This window comes from Aristolochia californica, unplaced genomic scaffold, assembly GCF_029961685.1.
Source record: "Aristolochia californica isolate CCGP_79_NKW_82.1479 unplaced genomic scaffold, dmAriCali1.0.hap1 SCAF_8, whole genome shotgun sequence".
NCBI lineage: Eukaryota > Viridiplantae > Streptophyta > Magnoliopsida > Piperales > Aristolochiaceae > Aristolochia > Aristolochia californica.
This window is the reverse complement of record NW_027182279.1, coordinates 7,544,178-7,568,377: the sequence shown is the minus strand read 5'-3', so window position 1 is coordinate 7,568,377 and position 24,200 is coordinate 7,544,178. Positions and strand designations below refer to the sequence as shown.

General features: G+C 38.6%; 1 protein-coding gene across 2 annotated transcripts; it reads right to left on the bottom strand.

Annotated features, from left to right (window-relative positions):
* Positions 1 to 1,340: 1,340 nt before the first annotated feature.
* LOC137938707 (thiol-disulfide oxidoreductase LTO1) lies at positions 1,341 to 24,188 on the bottom strand. 2 transcript variants are annotated; one of them, XM_068783714.1, is made up of 7 exons: positions 23,924 to 24,188; positions 23,610 to 23,844; positions 20,490 to 20,746; positions 20,275 to 20,387; positions 2,624 to 2,768; positions 2,096 to 2,233; positions 1,341 to 1,635 (listed from the first exon to the last, which is right to left on the bottom strand). In XM_068783714.1, the coding sequence occupies exons 1-7, from the start codon at positions 24,122 to 24,124 to the stop codon at positions 1,522 to 1,524; spliced, it is 1,203 nt and encodes a 400-aa protein (XP_068639815.1). In that variant the 5' UTR covers positions 24,125 to 24,188; the 3' UTR covers positions 1,341 to 1,521. The 2 variants fall into 2 exon arrangements, with proteins under 2 accessions (XP_068639815.1, XP_068639816.1); XM_068783715.1 differs by having other exon boundaries at positions 1,543 to 1,779; positions 23,924 to 24,183.
* Between the last annotated feature and the right edge of the window lie 12 nt (positions 24,189 to 24,200).

Sequence of the window (24,200 nt, the reverse complement as noted above, 5' to 3'; positions counted from 1 at the left end):
TCATTGAGCCCAAAAGGATTCAACCAAGTTGTTGAGGAAGGTTCGAAGGTGAGAAGAGTATTGAGTTCAGCCTCGAGTGGCAGCCAATAGCTGTTAGTTTATAGGAGTATAATTAAGTTTAATAAATAAGAATTTCATTTAGTGAAAGAAGTTCAAAAGCTCAAGGAGACAAATAATCTCCAATAAAGCCCACTGTAGTATAGGAAAGATCTAGAAGTAGTTTGCTTGCTTTCTAAATTATGTAATGTGGAAATCTTCGTCCCATATAGGTAGAAGTAGGAGAAGTGGTGGTACACGAGCACTATCTAAGATGTAGCTCCATGACCATACAAATCATTCGATCAAATACAAAACCCCTTTTATCAGGAATTTGTCTAACCCAAAGCATCTTGACCAACGAATTAGAGGTTATTAGGTAGCTCACCCCCAATCAAAGAGTTTCAGTTCATCTTGTAAGGTAAAGCTTCTTTAGTCTCTCCATGTATTCGTCTAGTCTTTCACTATAGTCGCGCAAGAGTAAGTGATATTCATAGCATAATCTTGTCTTACTTAATTGAGTCTCTTGTGGCAAGAGATCTCATTTAGTGAACCAAAATATCAACTAGTTTATCAATTAGTCTACAAGATTAGTTTAAGTTTCTTATTTGTCCATTCCATAATAGACCATAAGATAAGTTAGTAGGTTTATCAGTGAGTTACTCCACATGAGTGAAGCTTGCAAAAGAGTGTACTCATTAATGGAGAGTCACTTAGTCAAGTCTCCTACAAAGATTATTCATTAATCTACATTACTTCCCTAATGCTTAGCACTATTATTCCTAGAGTCCTTAGTGTCATCCTACTCATGTCCTACCCTATCCATTTAGTGTGTATGTGTGTATATATATAATTCAAGAGTCCTAGTCCTACTACATGAGTGCGAATATAAATTTTACAAGAAATTGGAGTAGTGAACTTGGCAACTACTCTACTAAATAATTTGGTAATCTAGACTCTTTCCCTTTGGAGTCCTGAATATCCCAGAAAATTATCCTATAAAACGATGCTTAGTTTTCCTAGAACTTCTTCACGAGTTTTCCTAGAGGGCTTCCTTCTTCACAACACAATAAATTAAATCTTCAATTTCTAGACCTATAAATTCATTTTTGGAATACTAATGTCCAATCATACAAAATTAAATCATTAGTAGTTTCAAGTTACACATTTTGTAATAAAAAAAAAAACCATGGAAACCAACATAATTTGAAGCCTTGGGCAAACGTAGTTTCAAATTACATATCCATTAACACATTTGAGTCATTCATTCACATAAATAGCTCCAAATGGCTCCAATGATAAAAATCAGTAAAACGGTTAGAAATGCATCACTTAATGCAAGATATGTAATTTATTTTTCTTTTGTTCAAATTAACCGCATGCCCATAATGAGCAATTTATCACACACAAGGCCAAAATGGTTAATAAATATAACCAGCAGACAATTTTAAAGTTTCCCAAAAGTGACTGGCAACACTAATTTAATTACAGAAAGGATCGTTTAGGAAAAACTACAAAAAAAAAAAAAAAAAAAATGATTGCTAAATTACGGCCAACCCTGCAAAGCCTTGCAAGCAATGAGAAGTGAACAACCAGACTCTGCAGGAAAAAGTCTCAGGCATAAGTTGTTGTATTGGCAAAGTTTCTATATTGTATTCGCACTTCGGTTTACGTAGGTTTAAAATCTTCGAGAAAACCAGACGCCTCCATAAGATCTAAAAACGTCTGTTCCCCATTTAGAACCTGCAATTAGTAAACTCCCTTGTAAGAAACACCTCTCGACACTGTTGAGACTTTTAGCGTTGCAATCATCAGTTGCTAAGTATAGGCTATGCCCTGCTCCTTCAAAAAACTTTTCAAGAAACTAACTAGTTGAGACACAGAAGCATACAACATTGGATTCCCCCACCCATGAGACATGAATCAAGACCTCATAAAAAGAAAAACTACCACCTTATTTCTTGACCAAAATTATGAGTAGCAAAAGCATGAAATTAGAACTTGCAAGTACTATCCCAACAATAAAATAATAATAAAATAGATGAAAATAGAAATGCACCTTGCCCTTTATAACCCATGTGGGGAATCCATCAATACCAGCAGCCTCACACTCCTTTGCTATTTTCCTCCCTTTACCTATTCCATCTGGGAAACACTCAACATAGTCCAAAATTTTAGCACCCTCATGACCAAACATCTGCACATCGAAAATAAAAGTTTTAGTAGTACTCATAAGATTCAGGTAGATGAAAAAAACAAACATTGTAATCAAACTTGGTTGATCAATGTACACGGAAGTTAAGGATGGTTAATTTTACATACATGCTTGCATCACCAAAAGGCTTCATCTGAGCTTCCCCACATATATAAATTTTTTAAAATTCCAAAAACTTCCTTATGCAGCTGAACATATTCCCTACTTGATATGTGGAGAAGTTTCCTGAGGTCTTTGGTGACTTGGCATCAACCAGTTTGATGAACTTTTACCCTGCCCTACTTTACTATTAGAAAGTTTCACTACTATCTTCTTTTTGTTATTCATATGATAAACCATGGAAGAAATGCATACTCAGAGATGATGTCGTACCTCCTTCTGTTCTAAACAATGAGAACACCAAAATGCTCCATACATCTTAGCTCCTATAGCCCGCAAATAATTTGCCAAAGAAATAGCAAGGGGACTAGATTCACTTGTTATTTCAGTTTCATATGGTAGGAGATCTATGTTTGTGCTGTTTAAGAGAGAGAGAAAAAAAAAGGTCAACAGTTTCTGCAGTACCACCAATGTAACTTTTTTCATGGAGACTAACATCATATAGTGTAACAATGAAGTGGCAACAAATAAAGACCAAATGGAACACAGATTATAGGTACAAAAGACTTGAAAATGCTGACCCAGTAAGCAGATATAGAATGGAGTAGGATTCATCTAGCCAAACCCAAAATAATTAAGACAAAGCCATGACAATGACCATTTAAAACAACTAAGAAAGAAAGAACCATTTTCCTCCATCGTTTTACTGGTAATCCCTAATAAGAAAGAAGTTGAACCATATTAATGGCCCATGCAGGTAGCTTAGTTGCAACTCTACTGATACATAGAAGACCTAACTCAGCTCATTTGATCCAACAATTAGCCATTTTCATTTTGCAGATATACTAGCATCATTTCCATCAGAGAAAGTAAGTATCATGCCACACTAGTTATTAACTTTTTAAGAAAAAACTACAATTTGACATTTCCTCAGCCTTTTTCTTCATACTGGCAAACTTGCTATCTCATTAAGATATATTGTAATAGCTCTTTCCAATTACTCAAAGGATTAACAAAGATCAATATTAAAAAAGACTAATCAACTTAGCAAAGAACCACATATATGCCACTAACAAAGATCCAACTACGAGAAGAAAGTCAGGAAACATTATACTTGTAGATATGGTTGTAAAAAAATTAAAAAATAAAACTATAAATTCCACAAAAAAAATTAAATATTTTTTCTTGAGAAAGTAGGATGCTTATATTAAAAAAAAAAAAAAAAAAGGTCAAAGAGGACAGCTTGGGTCATCTATGTCCATACTGATGGAAGCATGTTCGCGGTGTTAATTCCTCTAGTAGGATTCGATTAACAGAAGGAGGCATAAGAAAAGGAGAGGATCAATAGTAAGAAAGTGAATGTGATCCAAGATAATCAGCCAGAGATAAGAAAAAATTTAAAATACAAAGCAGTATCCAGTATGTTGGAGATATATAATGATAACAGGTGACAACACTTCAGACAGTTGTTTTGTACTCAACCTCGCTTGAGGTTGAACCTAGAAGTCATTATTATTACATCTCATCAGCTGGATTTGGTTTTAAGAATAGGTACATCCCTTATTTCTTCCATCAGTTAATTCTTTGGTTTTATCGTGGCTGCCACGTCCTTATGATATATGACTCTTGGTTTATAAGTAGTTTCTCAGTAATGCTATTTTCTTATGTCATTTGAGGTAGAGGGTAATTTTGGTAGAAGTATTTTGTTTAGGAGAATGGATGTGAGGGATGCTTGTAAGTGGGGGGCATGGGAGTAGAGGGTAATTTTTTCATTGTGAGTCCTCTAGTAATCTAAGGGAGATGGTGAGGCATTCAACATCTTGACCATGTTTTGTTAGTTCTTTGGCCTCACTCATACCAGAGTTGGTTTTGGTCTAGGCGCAGAGGAGGGAGGAAAGTGATGAATCTAGGAAGGGAGCTGCCACAAGGAGGATCAACAGCTGGGCTCACAGCTTAGGGGGATGTCAGACTTCTCTAGGGAATTTTAAGCCTGCGCCAGGCTCTAATATTCAACCCAAGACTGCAAAGATCGATTTTCCTCATTACAAGCCACAGGATGACCCTGCTGAGTGGGTTTACACAACTGAGTATTTTTTGCATTTTAACAAATATCTAGTGAGCAAAAGGTATCACTCGCCTCTTTTCATTTGGAAGGAGAAGCTTTGCCATGGTTTATGTGGTTCTGGAAAACACATACTGATCTTAAACAGCTGGCATTTGATGAACAGCCAAGAAACTCCTTGGTTCAGCACTCTCCTTTGTCCTCTACACCCAGACTAAAACCTGCTGTGGTACTAGTTTGATACGTGAGAGAGAGAGAGAGAGAGATTGATTCTCAAGGTAGAAGACAAAAACACAAAAGAACTAAAAACTCAGGTTGAGATGTTGAATGCCTCAGCCTCTTCCTTAAATTAATCGAAGATTACAACTCAAGAAAATGACAAAATTGCCCTCGCATAACTCCCATGCCCACCACTTACAAGCATGCCTCACACCCTCTCCTAAAAAAGATACTTCTACCAAAATTACCCTGCTATCTCAAACAACAAAAAAAAGTAGCATTAATGAAAAAACACTAATACACCAAAAGTCATAAATCACCTTAACTAAAGTTTAATTGTGGAGTTCCATAGACAAACTACTACTGTCTTCTAATTCCATCCCAACAACAAGTATGACTGGAAGAGGGCTCTCTTTGTGATTTTTAGGAACTTTCTTATTTTTTGGTTCTGCATTCAGAGCCACCTCTATTTTTATGTTCAAATCTTTTTATTACCTTGCCAGGTTCAAATTTAATACTCCCTTCATTTTGAGTTCCTTAGGTTGGTCTTTATTTTGTAATATATGGGTTTGACTTTTTTTCATGCTTAATAGGCTATGAGAAGGATAAAACTGGTAGTAACTAGCAGTAATGTCAATAGGAAATGTCAGTAGTGTATGAATAGTAATGTATGTTTGAATAGTAATCAGTGAGATGTCAGTGTTGTGTAAGGGCAATAAGTGTTCCTGTAAGTGTCTGTCAAAATGGTATCAAAGCCAAGGATTAGCTTTGGTTCTTTCTGTTTAGGTTTACATACTCCCAAAACAAGTACGACCCAAAACCGTTCACATCCCAAACAACATTTGTAATCCACAAATGTACCAAAAATTTAGAGTTCCAATATGGAACAAATCAGGTCTATCCCTGTAATCAGACCTATCAACTATTAGTGATTGCGAGCATATATCATGCCAAGAAGGTATGATAATCAAATCGAATTCCAGAAGGTCTAGATTCGACAATTGAAAGATCAGCTCTTACGAGTTCAAGAAAAACTCAAAGAGTTAGAGGAAAATCCTTTAGTTGTAGACTACAACTATGAAGGAAGAAGAATAATTCGAGATGGACGATTCTTAGGACTCGGTCCAGAAGGATTAAAACGAGTTATCCAAAACCTGAAACATCAAATCAGGATAGAACAACTCGAACTTCAAGAATATGTTATCTAAGCAATTCCTAGAAGATTTGGTTTTCATTCTTCGAAAATAAATCGAAAGAATGAACCAAGCAAAAACAGTATACCAACACGTAGAAACCGCTTCGATTGGAGAAACCTCTACGCGTACATACGGAATACCAACACAAAAACAAAAATACTGGTATGTTGTCTTCATAGGAAGACAACCAGGAATATATGACAGCTGGGAAGAATCCTAAACACAAGTCATAGGATTCCCCGGAAATTCTCATAGAAAATTACGAACAAAAGAAATGCTGAACAAGCTTGGACAGCATCCCGAAAATGACCTTCGGACTTATCAGAAAAAGTCCTTGGGCACATAGATGATGGCACATAGCCCCTATAAAGCTTTAAGCCCTTCTATAGGAAATAGTGACATCATCACTTATCCCAACCAAACCGTAGAGTCTTACGGAAAGACCTTAAATAGGTTAGAAAATGTTGTTGACAATCTACAGCAGAAAATAGATTTCCTCTATGATGAACATAAACATAAAGAAATAATAAAATGTCAAAACATCCTAGAAAAAATTAACCATGGAAATAGTCTTGTTTTCTTTAAAGATTTAACAGAACTAAAACAAAGTTTAAATAATCTAAACAAAGATAAAATGCATGAACTTCTCAGTTTTAGCATTAAAAGAACGTTTAGGTTCTCCTAGTCCCTCAAGGTATAAAGCCCCTCTTACAAATTGGACTCTAGAATGATCTTTAAGAAGAAACTTTTAGATCATCTACAAAGAAAGAGAGATGGCCTTGCCTTTACTCTCTTACTAAGAAAAATTCTTCAGCCTGAAGATGACACAATCCCATCAATGGTGATGTACCATTACCATTGGGAACGATATACTGATCGCATCTACAAATTAAGATGCAAGATCAAAAGAATTAAACAAAAACTAAACCTCTTAACTTTATAAAAATGATTTATTAGAGAAAGACTATTAGATCGTTTAGCTTTATAAAAATGATCTATAGAGAAAGACTATTAGATAGTTTAACTCTGGTACGCATAACAAGAGAACGAATTTTGCAAACCAGAGATAATCTCAGACCAGCAAATGAAACCACGATAGCCTATATTGAGTTTCAGGTTGAATGGATGAGATTAAACCTTAGAGCATACGCACTACTGTGCATGCTAAGAAGACTTCCAAGAAAGCTTCAAAAAATAGCTCTATGACTGAGTTTTTCTATTTAATGGATATGGACACTCCATTACCTTTAGGCCTTCCTAACATTACCAGATGGCTTAAAAACCTAGTGTACATAGCACCTTGCCTAGCACCTAGTAAAAAAGATCCAGAACATTCGGCCTTTAGGATCGCTTAAAAAGCATCATCCTCTACAGATGATGAAGTTTACGCAAAATATAATACTTTTGGTCGCCAACCGATTTATTATGTTCAAGAGGAAAAACCATCCTCTAGTAAACAACAAGAGCAACAAGTCAGTGACCCAGAGGCATGGGAATCTGACAAAGTTGCCATAGAAACTACCAAGACAACAGACTACTCTGCTAAAGACAAAAAGGCAGATGATCTTGGTAAAAAATTTAGAATGCTTCGAGGTAGTCACCAACATGAAGCAGAAATTTCAAGGGTACGAGATACCCACATGGAAGACAGTTTGCGAAACAATTTCCACGACCGCACAGCGGATAACTCTAGAGAAAGAGAGTTTCTCCCACTCCAAAATATCTCTGGGAGGACAAAGGTATTCGACAAAATACACAAATGTCGATCCATCACTTGCTACTAAGGGACATCAATCCATAGATAGCATAAACCCTTTTGGATTTTACCTCAACTTGGATTACCCCAAAGATGGAGAAAAAGTCCTTAAAGAATGGGAAAGAAGCATGAGCAATGCTGCAAATATGCATGAATCTGGGATAAAGATTCTGCATTTAACTTATTTACCCATGCTTTTTAGGGTAACGTAGCTCATTGGTGGGACAACCTTCCCGAAGACCAAAAAAGAGTTACCTCAACATCTATAGCCTTTATACTCAAATGATTAGTGGCTAAGATATCAAAAGAATTTCTAGGAATACATCCAACCCTAGAAGCTCACAATGAGAGTATTAAACAAAGAAAAAGTTTAGAAACTCTTCAAAAATTAAACAAGTTACAGATATGTAACATTTGTTTTTATGAGAAGTACTATTGCTAATTTGCAAATTACTTCTATAAACTACAGAAAGATGATCAGAAACCTTATCTGCCCATCTTTCATTCAAAATTGCCAGAACCTTTTGCAAATGTAGCTGAAAAAAGACTACATTATAAAATATTGACAAAATAACCCAGAATATGGTACTTTAACCATGGATAATTTCCTAAACTTTGATACTTTAGGAAGAAGACACAGGTTTGTACAAGACATATTGGCAAATCTCTGTGAAGTCCAAAGACTACAAAAGAAAAGTAGTAAGACATATAAACAAACATTATGTTATTCTAACCAGAACAAAAATGTAGGAGCTTATGGTTGTAAGACTAACTCTCATAAGCAAAGAAAATATCCTAAAAAATTTTGGATACAACAAAGTTCATCCAAAACTAAGTATACTCCTAAAAAGTGATACTTTAGAAGAAGAACGAACTCTGGCCCTACCACATCCAGTAAAGGGTCAAATACATATTGCCCAAAGGGGAAACCCCCAAGCAAATGTAAATGCTGGATTTGCTAGAAAGAAGGACATTTCGCTCGCAATTGTCCAAATGATAAGAAAAAAGGGCAGTATAATACTTACATGATACTCGCCGAAGAAAATGGATTGGAAATCATCCATCACGATGAAATCCAGTCGGACGATGAAGTGTGTGAGCTTCATCTTGAATCTGAGTCTTCCACCTCGAAAAACTCAGAAAACATGTCGGATTCGTCAGGCACATCCTCTGACTGAATCTCCACATCAATACAGAGCATGTAGCCTCTGAAATTTCTTATATCCGGTTATGCTTACGCTTTCCAGATATACAACACCGCAGCAAGCGTGGTGATCAGATCCACTTTGTTGAAGTAATTTCTCTTTTATTGTAGAACACATTAAAGGAGACAAAAATTATTTACCTGATACTCTTACTCGAGAATTTTTTTGTATTACAGACAAGTAAAATGGACCCTCTCAGCAACACACTAACGGACCTAGCAGTAGCAATCGCCACTCTCACGGTATTGCTCTCTACCTTACAGTCTCTTTTTGACAGTCTTTTAGTTCTTTCTGAACAAAGAGACTAATCCGAGAACTGTGCCCGTTATGGGTTAAGTGGAGACCTCTTACAACTCAAGGTTAAGTAATTAACCGAAGAGTTAAAAGAACTCACCAAAAGGCATGATATGCCAAGCCCCTCCGGGACTTCTACCGGATCTCCATCGCGAGAAAAGGAAGTCATAACGTCAGCTAATAAGCAGACGGATGACTCTAGTGTTTTGATAAACACAGGTCGACCCGGGATTTCTACCGGTCATGTCAGGCATGAGAAGGAAATCACAACCCAGTCTTCTATTAAGATAAGGGAATCAGGGATTTCTACTTGCCAGTCTAGAGTTGGAAAGGAAACCTTAACGATTTCATCAAAATCAGAATCAGGGACTTCTACCTGTCAGTCTCTAGTTGGAAAGGAAGTCACAATGGATCCATCTCTAATGGAAACGGACTTGTCTAGAAATGAACTTTCATTCAAGACAAAATTGGTTACCCCGTCTGAGTTTACAAGGATGCAAAGCCTTAATAAGTCAGACAAAGCAAGTTTTAATGAGTTTGAATTTTTGAAGAAAATTCAACCTTTGAAACTTTCGGACATCATGTCTGAGGAACCCTCGCTACGCCCTCAAAAGGTGGACAACGTTCGTTCAAAAATTGAAACTGATCATATTGTTCAATTCCAAAGATGGCATGAGCAAATCGGACAAGGGATGAACACTCCCTTCTTCACAACCGAATCCAGCAACAGTTGGAATCAAGTGAAACTGAGTCAAGAAATAGACTCGAAATATGCGTCCATACTTTATTCCTATGGATTCATAAAGCAGATAATGCTTCACTCCACCAATTTATCGGTTTTGGAGAAGATGCCAAAAGAGATTATGGAGGCTTGCAAAAGTTTTATCTCCATAACAAAAAGTAAAGGAATTCGGATTAAATTCGTTTCCTGCATTGCTGAAATTGTTACTGACATCAAGATGTTTCCAAGCATTTCTGACATGACTCTAGAAGCCACCAAAGAAGGTAAAGCTACACAGGAATATGATCCCAAACATATTCCAAAGGTAAAACCATGCCCCGAAGCAGTCTAGCCAACCAGACGTATACAAGGACTCAAGCTTCTGACATTGCTCATACAACAGCTAGTTCAGAAGAAGAAAAGTTTTATCTATAAGACATCCGTCCCACTGACGATTGTTGCAAAGAGCTATAAAAAGACTCCTGCACCTGCTCAGAAAAGTCTCAAAGAAACGCTGAAGGAAATCCTCAATGGAAATATTCCCTTCAGCAAAAATACAAAAAAAGGTTTCTGCAAGATGGCCCAGAAATCTTTTCCAAAAGAGCACACCTGTCGACTGTGCACAGAAAGGCAGTTGTCAGAATGAAGAACACTCAGCAGCCACATCAGCCGACACATCAACCGACAAGTCAGCAGCCACCAAGGCAGAAGACAAAATCCAAGTCAGCAAAGGCGACAAAGAAAAAAATTCCTGTACGTCAGCAAGATGATATCAAAAGAAGAAAAGACTTTACTACCCCTCCTGTCGGTGCCGAAAGGTAATAATGCAAGGGCAAAAATAAAAAGACAAAAGACAAGATACCCTTTGTCTTTAAACACAAACCCTTCGATCAAGGGTAAAGAGGGAAGAAAAAGAGAACCCCTCAGCTATAAAATCGAAGCTCCACCAGAGGTTGAGGCATTCGAAAATCAATCCACTCTTTTCTGAAAGAAGTTCCGAAGATCTGAGAAAGAAGGCGATTTCCGGCGAAGCATCCTGCGGCGAAATCCTTAAAGCACGGTATGTGCAAAACAACCGTAATGGCTGACTAGTAAAGAGGGAGCCGATCGGTAGCACGGTCGGTAACTTCGGGAGATATTGTTATGGTCCTGGGTTAAGTACCTATGTCTTCCGCTCCTAACAGGCCGGTCTTTTGGGTAGTATTGGCTAGGTGCTTAACATTTAGTAGATGTTATGGTCCCCGCTGGGTTAAGTACCTATGTCTTCCGCTCCTAACAGGCCGGCTTTTTGGGTAGTATTGGCTAGGTGCTTAACAGATATGTAGATATGTATGTAGTTTGTTTTTGTTTTTTTGTTTGAAATGATAGTTTTTTTTTGTTTTTGAAACAATATTTTAATTTTTCGCATGCTTGTAATATTTCAATGCATACAATGTTTGTTTTTACTGTTCATTTTCCGCATATATATGTGAATATCTACAGTAGTTGTTTTTACTATTCTAAAAGTTAATGTTCAAAAGTTACTGTTCATGTTTACTGTTCACTCGTAATAGTAATAGTATCAAAATAGTGCTAAATAGGATCCAACCTCGTACTTAGAATTATTCGGCTACGCTCCGAGGTAGAAAACAAAACGAAGTTGTGCTCTACCCTGCTAAAGCAACCATAGAGCCGCATCGGTTGACATGTACGGCTTGGGGACCTCTGAAAACCACGAGGTCATATAACAATTTAGCCCACATGGTGGTAAGTCGGCAGGAATAGGGTCAAACCCCGAATAAGTACTGGGTAGCAGCAGAAGTCATGTTGGGCCTATTAGATAACTATTAGGTGTCACTGATAATTGAAACTCTTGTTATATCGGCTGGAATACTCGAGGCTGCAGGGCTATTGGTTCAAAGAGACTCACTCACCAAAAGGGTCGTTGCCACTGGTTTAACAATGCCAAGTAACAATGTCTCAGTAAATCAGTAAATATCAACACAAATGAGTAAATAAAAGTGTGATATGTGGTAATAACTAGCAGTAATGTCAATAGGAAATGTTAGTAGTGTATGAATAGTAATGTATGTTTGAATAGTAATCAGTGAGATTTCAGTTGTTGTGTAAGGGCAATAAGTTGATATACCCCAAAATAGGAATAAAGATTTTTAAGCAAAACAAATGAAAGAAAGAACGACGAACCTTTCCTTCCCTGCTGAAATCGCTGAAATCGAACAAGAATACCTTCGATAGATTCCAATCCTTATGCGAATACAAACAACGCAAGAAAATGAAAACTTCACTGTCAAAATCGATATAGAACTTGCCAGAAATAGTCACCGATAACCTTGGTATTCGAGAGACCAGTACTCTCCCTGAGCCACGCTCCTTTGAATACTAAATGACACGCCCTTCCTCTCCCTCGGCTCTCTCTCTCTAAATTCCCTCCCAAAACCACTTACATAGTCAAATTCCCAAAATGCCCCTGACCCATTAATCACCCTCTAATTATCCTTCTGTTTACTCTTTCTAGAGTAGGTAACACTAATTTGGGGTCTATCATTACCCCCCGCCCAAACTTTCACCTTGTCCTCAAGGTGAAAAGCAGGAAACTGGAGCCTCATTGCCACAAAATCCTCCCAAGTGGCTTCAAACTCGGGTAGGTCTTTCCATTGCACCAAAACCTCTAACTGCCGCAGACCTTTTTTTTTTTTTTTTTTAAACTCTTCGTATATTCAAAATAGCACCAGGTTGTGACGTTGCCACTGTGGTACTGCCCAACTCCACAACAACCCCATGTCCCTCATGGGTGATAGTTTGCATCATCGCTTTGAATGAAACCAAAGTTTTGCAATGAGGCATCGCCCTATAACACCACCGTCTCATTACCCAATCTAAACTTCATAACCTGTTTTCCAATTCGTATGTGTTCCGCCTAGGTCGCCAACCACTGTACACCTAAAATTACATTGGTGTTTCCCAATTCCAAAGGCAAAAAACCCTCCACGATCTCTATTCCTTGAAGAGTTAATTGAACCCTCGTACAATTGCCTTCCCTAGGAAGTGCCTCACTAGTACCCTATTGAACGCCATATTTTTCCGTTGGAGATAAAAGCAGGTGAAGTTTTTTTACCACTATAGTGGAAATAAAATTATGGGTTGCTCCACCATCAATGAGCATGACGACTGGTTGCTCTTCAATGCTTCCCGCAATCTTGATAGTCTTCGGAAGTGTTAATCCAACTACCGAGTTCAACGACACCTCCACTATTTGAGCACCCGCTCTAACCTCTTCTTTCTGCTGTTCACACTTGCCGTGTCGTCGCCATCCTCCATAACTTCTGTTTCCAGCTCTTGTAAAATCAGCACCTGGAGATCCTTGTTTTTACATCTATGCCCAACTGAGAATTTTTCATCACAACAGTAGCACCAGGTTGTGACGTTGCCACTATGGTACTGCCCAACTCCACAACAACCCCATGTCCCTCATGCGTGATAGTTTGCATCATCGCTTTGAATGAAACCAAAGTTTTGCAATGAGACATCGCCCTATAACACCACCGTCTCATTACCTAATCTAAACTTCATAACCTGTTTTCCAATTCGTATGTGTTCTGCCTAAGGTCGCCAACCACTGTACACCTAAAATTACATCGGTGTTTCCCAATTCCAAAGGCAAAAAACCCTCCACGATCTCTATTCCTTGAAGAGTTAATCAAACCCTCGTACAATTGCCTTCCCTGGGAAGTGCCTCACTAGTACCCTATTGAACGCCATATTTTTCCGTTGGAGATAAAAGCAGGTGTAGTTTTTTTACCACTGTAGTGGAAATAAAATTATGGGTTGCTCCACCATCAATGAGCACGACGACTGGTTGCTCTTCGATGCTTCCCGCAATCTTGATAGTCTTCGGAAGTGTTAATCCAACTACCGAGTTCAACGACACCTCCACTATTTGAGCAGCTGCTCTAACCTCTTCTTTCTATTGTTCACACTTGCCGTCGTCGCCATCCTCCATAACTTCTGTTTCCAGCTCTTGTAAAATCAGCACCTGGAGATCCTTGTTTTTACATCTATGCCCAACTGAGAATTTTTCATCACAACAGTAGCACAAACCCCGCTCTTGCCGCTATTGGATTTCGGCTTCCGTGATTTTCCGGAATGGCCTCCTCTTCTTCCCATGTTTCGTCATTTCTGCCATGGCCTTAGTGCTCCCATTACTCCCAACTATGGTCCCCGCTGGGTTTGGAATACCCAACCCAAACCGAGCCTGCTTAATAACTTTATTTTTTTCTTCCAACTTTTGGGCCAACTCCATGGTCCTTCCCAACCCATTGGGCTCCAACACCCTAACCTCGGCCCGAATTTCGGGGTTAAGCCCATTAACAAAGTTGGACTCCAACACCTTTTCTGGAATATCTTCCAACGTGGAAGCCAAATCCTCAAATCGCCTTCTGCATTCTCTCACGATGGTCTCCTGTTGCAATGCCAAAAATTTCTCATAAGGAGAGCATCTTCGGAATTTCGGAACTGTTTTAGCAATAAGGACTGAAATTCTTCCCAATGCATGATCTCCCTCCTGTTATTTTCATACTTGAACCATTTTAATGCCTCCCCTTCAAGACATACTACTGCGGCTTCCAGTTTTTCCCCGTGAGATACCCGGTTAAGCGAGAAGTAGCGTTCAGCTCTGTAAATCCAATCATCGGGGTCTTCCCCCTCGAAAATGGGCAACTTTCTGGGTCGCGCTTCATATCGGCTCGGCCTATTCCGATCAACTCGCCATCGTCTCTTCCATGTCTGATACCTCTCTGGATCGAATTATCGCCCACTACCAAGTCCAGCCCTTGTCTCGCCGTCACCGTCCTACTCTGTGCATTCAGATTTCGATTGAGTTCCTCCTCGGTACGTAGGAGTTGTTCAACCCACCCAATCAGCGTCGTCAACCCTTGTTCCATGGCCGGAATCTTCCGAACCGCTTCCTTCATCGAGCTCACCTCCTCCCTTACGGAGCTCACGATATCTGCCACCGATTCCACCCTCGACTCCATTCTGGTAGTTGCCATGAGATTTTTTTTTTTTACTCATCTGCTTCTCTACCAATCGTCAAAGTTGAACCTCACCCTCGACTCACCCTCGACCCCCGGCAAACGACGCTCCGATATCCTTACTGCCGAAATCGTATAGAAACCACCTTCGAGCAGACGACGCTCCCGAAACCTCTGATATACTTCCGATTCAGTAAGACAATGCCTTGAATGCAACCGAAATCGAAAAACGGAAACTCCGTTTCACTGCCGAACTCCAGATGCAAACCCAACCTCGCTCTGATACCAGATGATATACCCCAAAACAGGAATAAAGATTTTTAAGCAAAACAAACGAAAGAAAGAACGATGAACCTTTCCTTCCCTGCCGAAATCGCCGAAATCAAACAAGAATACCTCTAATAGATTCCAATCCTTATGCGAATACAACCAATGCAAGAAAACGAAAACTCCATTGTTGAAATCGATATAGAACTCGCCGGAAATAGTCACCGATAACCCTGGTATTCGAGAGACCAATACTCTCCCTGAGCCACGCTCCTCTGAATACTAAACGACACGCCCTTCCCCTCCCTCAGCTCCCTCTCTAAATTCCCTCCCGAAACCACTTACATTGTCAAATTCCCAAAATGCCTTTGACCCATTAATCACCCTCTAATTATCCTTCTGTTTACTCCTTCTAGAGTAGGTAACACTAATTTGGGGTCTATCATAAGTGACCTTGTAAGTGGCTTCAAGAAAACATACATTACTATTCCTACACTACTGACATTTCCTATTGACATTACTGCTAGTTACTACCACATATCACTGTTATTTACTCATTTGTGTTGTTATTTATTGATTTACTGAGACACTGTTACGTGGCTTTGTTAAACCAATGGCAGCAACCCTTTTGGCAAGTGAGTCTCTTTGAACTAGTAGCCCTGCAGCCTCGGGTATTCCAGTTGATATAACAAGAGTCTCAATTATCAGTGACACCTAATAGCTATCTAATAGGCCCAACATGACTTCTGCTGCTACTCAGTACTTATTCGGAGTTTGACCCTATTCTTGCCGGCTTACCACCACGTGGGCTAAATCGTTATACGACCTCGCGATTTTCAGAGGTCCCCAAGCCATAGATGTCAACCGATGCAGCTCCATGGCTGCTTCAGCAGGGTAGAGCACAGCTCCGTTTCGTTTTCTACCTCGGAGCGTAGCCGAATAATTCTAAGTACCTAGCGTGGATCCTATTTGGCACTATTTCGATACTATTACTATTACGAGTGAACAGTAAACATGAATAGAGAACATGAACAGTAACTTTTAGAATAGTAAAAACAACTACTATAGAGATTCATATATATATGCGGAAAATGAACAATAAAAACAAACACTGTATGAATTGAAATATTACAAACATGCTGAAAATTAAAATATTGTTTCAAAAAAAAAAAAAACTACATACATATCTACAAATCTCCCAAAGTTACCGACCATGCAACCGGTCGGCTCCCTCTTTACTACTCAGCCATTACGGTTGTTTTGCATATACCATACTTTAAGGACTTCGCCGGAGGATGCTTGGCCAGAAATCGCCTTCTTTCTCAGATCGTCGAAGCTTCTTTCAAAAAAGAGTGGATTGATTTTTGAATACCTCAACCTCTGGTGGAGCTTCGATTTTATAGCCGAGGGGTTCACTTTTTCTTCCCCTTTTACCTTTGATCGAAGGGTTTGTGTTTAAAGACAAAGGGTATCATTTGTCTTTTTGTCTTTTCATTTTTTCCCTTGCATTTTCGGCACTGAAAGCAGGGGTAGTAATGACTTTTCTTCTTTTGATGTCATCTTGCAGACGTACAGGAATCTTTTTTCTTTGTCGCCTTGGCTAACTTGGATTTTGTCTTCTACATTGGTGGCTGCTGACTTGTCGGCTGATGTATCGGTTGATGTGTCGGCTGACGTGGCTGCTGACTGTTCTTCATTCTAACAGTTGCCTTTCTGTGCACAATCGACATGTGAGTTCTTTTGGAAAAGACTTCTAGGTCATATTGCAGAAACCATTTTTTGTATTTTTGTTGAAGGGAATATTTCCTTTGAAGAGTTTCTTCAATGTTTCTTCGAGACTTTTCTTAACAGGTGCAGGAGTCTTTTTATAGCTCTTTGCAACAATCATCAGTGTGACGGATGTCTTACAAATAAAAAATTTCTTCTTCTGAGCTAGCTGTTGTATGAGCTATGTCAGAAGCTTGAGCCCTTGTATACGTCTAGTTGGCCAGACTGCTTCGAGGCATCGCTTTGCCTTTGGAATATGTCTGGGATCATATTCCTGTGTAGCTTCACCTTCTTTGATGGCTTCTAGAGTCACAACAGAAACGCTTGGAAACATCTTGATGTCAGTAATAATTTCAGCAATGCAAGAAACGAAATTAATCCAAATTCCTTTACTTTTTGTTATGGAGATAAAACTTTTGCAAACCTCCATAATCTCTTTTGGCATCTTCTCCAAAATAGATAAATCGGTGGAGTGAAACATTATCTGCTTTATGAATCCATAGGAATAAAGTATGGACGCATATTTCGAGTTTATTTCTTAACTCAGTTTCACTTGATTCCAATTGTTGTTGGATTCGGTTATGAAGAAGGGAGTGTTCATCCCTTATCCGATTTGCTCATTCCATTTTTGGAATTGAACAATATGATTGGTTTCAAGTTTTAAACGAATGTTGTCCACCTTTTGAGGGATAGCGAGTGTTCCTCAGACATGATGTCCGAAAGTTTCAAAGGTCAAATTTTCTTCAAAAATTCAAACTCATTAAAACTAGTTTTGTCTGGCTTATTGAGGCTTTGCAACCTTGTAAACTCAGATGGGGTAACCAATTTTGTCTTGAATGAGAATTCATTTCTAGACAAGTCCATTTCCATCAGAGATGGATCCGTTGTGACTTCCTTTCCAGCTCGACACTGGCAGGTAGAAGTCTCTGAATCCGATTTCGATGAAATCATTAAGGTTTCCTTTCCAGCTCTAGACTAGCAGGTAGAAATCCTTGATTCCCCTATCTTCATAGAAGACTGGATTGTGATTTCGTTCTCATGCCTGGCATGACTGTTAGAAATCCCAGGTCGACCTATGTTTATCAAAACACTAAAGTCATCCGTCTGCTTATTAGCTGACATTATGGCTTCCTTTTCTTGCAATGGAGATCCAGTAGAAGACCGGGAGGAGCTTGGCATATCATGCACTTGCATTTGCTATATCCGGGTAGCTTAAGCATGACCGTGATATATGAATTTCCAGAAGCTACATGCTCTGCATTTATGCAGATACTCATTCAGAGAAGGTGCCTAAGAGTCCGACATATTTTCTGAGTTTTCCGAAGTGGAAGACTCAGTTTCAAGATGAAGCTCATCCACTTCATCGTTCAACTGGATTTCATCATGATGGATGATTTCCAATCTTTTTTCTTCGGCTAGTATCATATAAGTATTGTACTGCCGTTTTTTCTTATCATTTGGACAATCGCGAGCGAAATGTCCTTCTTTTTGGCATATCCAGCACTTGCATTTGCTTGGGGGTTTTCCCTTTGGGCAGTATGCATTTGACCCTTTACTAGACATGGAGAGGCCAGAGTTTGTTCTTCTTCTAAACTATCGCTTTTTAGGAGTATACTTAGTTTTGGATGAACTTTGTTGTATCCGGAATTTCTTAGGATATTTTCTTTGCTTATGAGAGTTGGTCTTACAAGCATAAGCTCCTACATTTTTGTTCTAGTTAGAACAACATAATGTTTGTTTATGTGCCTTACTACTTTTCTTTTGTAGTCTTGGGGCTTCACAGAGATTTGTCAACATGTCTTGTACAAACCTGTGTCTTCTTCCTAAAGTATCAAAGTTTAGGAAATTATCCATGGTTAAAGTACCATATTCTGGGTTATTTTGTCAATATTTTATAATATAGTCTTTTTCAGCTACATTTGCAAAAGGTTCTGGCAATTTTGAATAAAAGATGGGCAGATAAGGTTTCTGATCATCTTTTTGTAGTTTATAGAAGTAACTTGCAAATTCGCAATAGTACTTCTCATAAAAACATATGTTACATATTTGTAACTTGTTTAATTTTTGAAGAGTTTCTAAACGTTTTCTTTGTTTAGTACTCTCATTGTGAGCTTCTAGGGTTGGATGTATTCCTAGAAATTCTTTTGATATCTTAGCCACTAATCCTTTTAGTATAGAGGCTATAGATATTGAAGTAGCTCGTTTTTGCTCTTCGGGAAGGTTGTCCCACCAATGAGCTACGTTACCCTGTAAAGCATGGGTAAAGAAGTTAAATGCAGAATCTTTATCCCAAGATTCATGCATATTTGCAGCATTGCTCATGCTTCTTTCCAATTCTTTAAGGACTTTTTTCTCCATACAGCCTGATCCAAGTTTTTTTGCTTAGTGATTTTGATTGTTATTTTCTGTTTGAAATCATCTTTTATTTTAATTTCGAATTTTAATGCCCCACCCCTCTTTTTCTACCCAATTTTCTTTTATATTTCATCTTGCCCTCTAATTAGGGTTTTAAGAGTCCCTCTCATAGTCTTCTTTATTTGTTGCCTACTGAAATATTCTATCTGCGACAGGCTTTCTCCACTTGGACTTTTTGAGATGGAATTGCTATAAGCAGTGAGAATATACAATTAGCAATCTGAAGCTTCCTACCATGGTTTATTTATATATGTGGTTCAAGCTCAGAGTCCATGTTTTATACTCCCCAGCCTAAGGGTAGTCAAAATATATGTCACTGACGAATTTTGGTCTGACAATTTATTTGACAGTTGAAAGCTCAAGTAGCATGCATAGCCATGAATATTTTTGAAGATTATTTTCATGAGATAAAGTGCAGGACAAAATCATCTCTACCAAACAGTTCATCAGAAAGTCAGCTAGTAGCTGTATTCAAGCCTTCAACATCAAACTTCAGTGTCATCAGTTTGTGCCCAATTTGAGCAATCATAGCAAGCTAGGGCATCTATGGTCTATATGATCGGCTTGACAGGGTGTGTTAGACTACAAATAGGCAGTGTCAGAATCCCAGTTGCTACAAAATTACCTATGTATGTATGTTTTATTTTACGTGAACAACTTTGATTCCTATTCAAACTAGGAATTAAGGAAGCATATAAATAAACAAGTATAGGTCAAAACTGATTAACCACGACCACCCTCTCTTCTCTTTTACTCTGAGACACCCCATCTTACTCTGATTTTCTATCATCACGTTCCCAACAGTCCTAATGACCTAAAACTCTATATACTACTTGTATTATTCCCAGTGCCTTGAAAAGAGGATAGACTGATGGTAAACAAATACAGGTTATCCAATAAAAAAATAAAAAATAGAAAAGATCAAATGCCTAAAATAAAGGACAAACTTTTTCTTTTCTTTTTTTTTTTTTTTTTATAGTGAAAGAGCAGACCTTTTTATTGCGGGCTTAGCAGCATCATATGAATTATTTAGAACAGCAACCACAACTGCAGCTACTGCTAATTGCAAGCCAACCACTTCTCGAATCCCATTCCATCCAAGATCCTAACCATAGAACAAAAAGCAACGAACTCATCACTCTCCTTCAAAAGTAACTTGCTTCAGCTAAAAATAAAATAAAATAAAAAAAGAAAGAAAGAATCATACCTTCAAAGACAGGAAAAATAAACTGAATGACAAGAATGAAGAAAGCAAACAGTATGAGCATGATGTTCCTGTAAATTTTGTGCTTAACAGATATAGAAAGTAAGCACTAGCAGCTGCCATTGTCGTGGTGGTCCCAAGCAAAATGAGGCGACCATTAGATTCACTTAGACCAGAAGGCAAGTTCTTTCCAGCTAGTTGCAGACCAAGATATGCAACTAAACCATAAGCAATCATACCAATTAATGGAAGGGGAACACCTGGCAAATGCAAAAGGATTAATGATGAAATCCTCTTTCAAACATTCCACCTGCAAAGTAGTTGTATATAATTCACTAGTCAAGTTGATGTTATGATAGTAACATAAAAAGTTAACATATCAGATTCATCAACCTAAAGGTCATATGGATGAGAGAAAGGAAACAACTACAGCTAAAGAGTCAAAACTACCAATATATTGTACCTTGACACTCTAGTGTAGAATGAATCGCAAATTATTACTTTCTAGTTTTGTGATGTTTCTCTTATTAAACAGTCACAACCAGAACCAGTATCCGGAAGGGAGAATAAAATGTATCAATTCACTCATCCTTGGGAAAGTTCACTTTTGCAAGTAATGTCAAGCTGATCAGGGAATACTTCGGACCTACCTCTGATTTAGGGCCAACATGGTGTTTCTGGGAGCCATCTTGGATATCCCTTGCCCCTGAGTCTCAAAACCCTTGTGTAAAGACAGACTCTTTAAATGAAACATTGTCTAGGACCTGTCATGCACTTTTCCCTTGATAGAATCCAGTTGGCTGACCATGTTTTGATTCAGTGTCCTAAATTTTCATAGCTTGTCTAGAATGAAATCTCTGTGCATCTCCTTTCTCCCTCTGTAACTTTGAATCATTTAGATACAATTTCTATTTGTAGTATGGATTAAGTTTCATCAAAAATGTGTCCTTTCTGCCTCGCTTTTTGTATTTGATTTCACCCTAAGTGTGGTATGCAGGAGAGAAAGACATTAACTTCAGATAGGAGTACTCCAGGGTCGGTCAATAATCAAAAACATTTAATGCCTAATCAGGGGGCATATAGTTATGAACCCTGAAAGATTAGCAATAAGGGCTGATTTTATGATCAAGAAGATTTTGGTTTTTGGATCATAGCTGCCACAGTCTGGTCCAAACAATAAGATCTCTAAGCATGTCAGTGAATAGAAACTAGGAAGAATATTTTTAGTATTACAAAGGTAAATATGGAAGGAGTCATTTAAAGATTAGGTTAAGCAGGTTAACTTTGAAATTTTGGAAATCAGGAATCAGGGTAGCCCTGGGCATTGGCTATAAATGCCTGTGAAATGTCTCAATTCAGTTTAGGCAATAGAATCATTATTTTGGCACAAGCCTTCAAGCAGCTGACCACAAATTAACAAGGTCAAACTACCTCCACGTCCACAACTCCCTCCCCAAGTTTTCTCCTTCCCTGGACACTGAGCCCTGCTTCTCTCTGAAGCCAGTTTCCTCTACCTCTCTTGCCTAGACTCTCCCTCTTATGTTCTCATAACCCTAATCCTCTCCAGCCAAATCATCCCCCACTCACCTACATTATCCCCTTCCCTTCTCTCACCTGCCCTCTCTTTTCTCTCTCTCTCACCATCACTTTTCCCTCATTGTTCTTCCATCTCTCAAACTGCAACTTTTCACCCACCTCTCAAGCTACCACTTCACCCACACAAGTAGCCTCCCCTCTCTCCCTTGCAAGCCTTGTTAGACATCAACTCTCTTCTTGGAAATCGACAGGCACAAGTTCAGCACTTTAGAAAATCAACATTTATCATGGCAGAGGATCACAGAAAAGTCTCTAACTTCAATGATCTAGAATTCTTGAATAGATGAGGCCACTTAGAGAAATGGAAATTCAAAAAAAATTAAAACAGAAGAACCTTCCTGCTCGATGAAATGGGGCAACTTTTGATGGGGCAGCCAGAGGATTGAAATCCAATGAAGAAGCTGGACGATTTGTTGCTAATTCTCTGGATTAATGTTAGCATGCTTTTTAATCCCACTTAAGGGGATGGTATAAGAACCAGGCTGAGGCCAATACTGCAAAATTTGTATCACATTTAACTGATGTGCTGCCGGTAACAAGTTGGAGATCAGAGAGGTCTCTAAGATCATCACGGATTGTTTTAGTCAGAGATGACATTTCCCGTGAAATGTGAAGCCAAGAGTTCATGACAGTGGATGTTTGTTAAGTATAAGAGAGGAATTGTTTGCAACTCATATATGCAGGGAAATTAATGAAATCGTAGATGCTTAATCTAATAACAATACTAGTAAGGCATGCAGGAATCATGTTATGGGCAGAGTGTGATTTAATCCTATTAATGAAATAGGTATTAAGAGAAAATTGGTTAAGCCTATGTATCCTAAAGCCCAAAGAGCGTGTGATTGCCTGTTTTGATGCTGTGTTGTAATAAATGAATTGCTTTCAAACAAATAAAGAAGTCACAATCTAGTAAATCTGACACAAAAAGTAAACACAAAATGCAAAACTAAATCTCCAAAACATTTAGAAAATTAGGTTTCCTATAGAAGCTGATTCTTGAGAAATAACAAAAAGGAATCTTATCACCTTGGTATCTTAGAGTTAACTAAGGTTTATGACCTTGCTTCACAAGATCAATCATCCATCTGCAAGAAATTTTCACTCCAACTCTCAGTTAACCTATTCACGTTCATGCAAAATATTTTTATGTATGCACCCAGCAGGCTACATGAATATAAAATGGAGACGAATTGCTCTTACGAACCCCTCCTCCCAAAAAAAAAAAAAAAAAAAACTTGCACCTGTTCGACCAACCAACAATCGTTCTGCTCGGAAAGGAACAAGTAGAAAATTGAAAATAAAAAATAGTAGTAAATTAAGAAACACAAACTTATACGGCAGGACGGCCAAGCCTTAACCTAAAGAGAATCCCATCAGTACGTATTCATATCTTCTAATTTGAAGTTTAATATTTTTAAGTAGAACAATAGAATATAACGCGTCTGAAGCTTAAACCAGAGGCCCCCCGTTTAAGGAATTCATTTTCAATAATCGTTTTGTTAACGACCAAAGACAATGGGCACCCACCAAAGACGACAGCATAGTCGCTACTAAGAACATCACTGCAGCTCCCGCCGCCTACGGGGCAGAAAGCGACCGAATTGGTGAGCTTGAGGTATGTCAAGTACCCAGTTTCCACAAACCCTAGCGCTCCAATCCCCGCGGACCACGTATATGTTGAAATAGCAGCTGGAGAGGAACTTTCGTGGTCAGAGTCGACTTTCGGAGACGAAGAGCACTTCACCGGAACTAAAGCCACTCTCTGGAATTAAAGAATGCCAAAACGGTAGTAGAATATGTTAATGGACAAATGAAACAAATCCATTAAGAGAGAGATATACCTTGAACTGGATTGAAGAAGAAGAAAATGTACGGAAAATTGAGAGTTTAGGAGTGGGATAGAGGAGAGGGAGAGAAGAGATGCACGCCATTAGTAGATCCCTTCGCCCCCGGGCAAAACTAATAGTTTTTAGACGGTTGTTGTGCGAAATGGAGAGTTGAAAATGGAATTGCCAAGATTTATATAGGACCAGGTGATTCATATGAGACGAATGATTTCCACCCTAATAGTTGCAATATGCTTCAGCGCGGGGTGGGATCGGGTTACGTTTCTAAAAA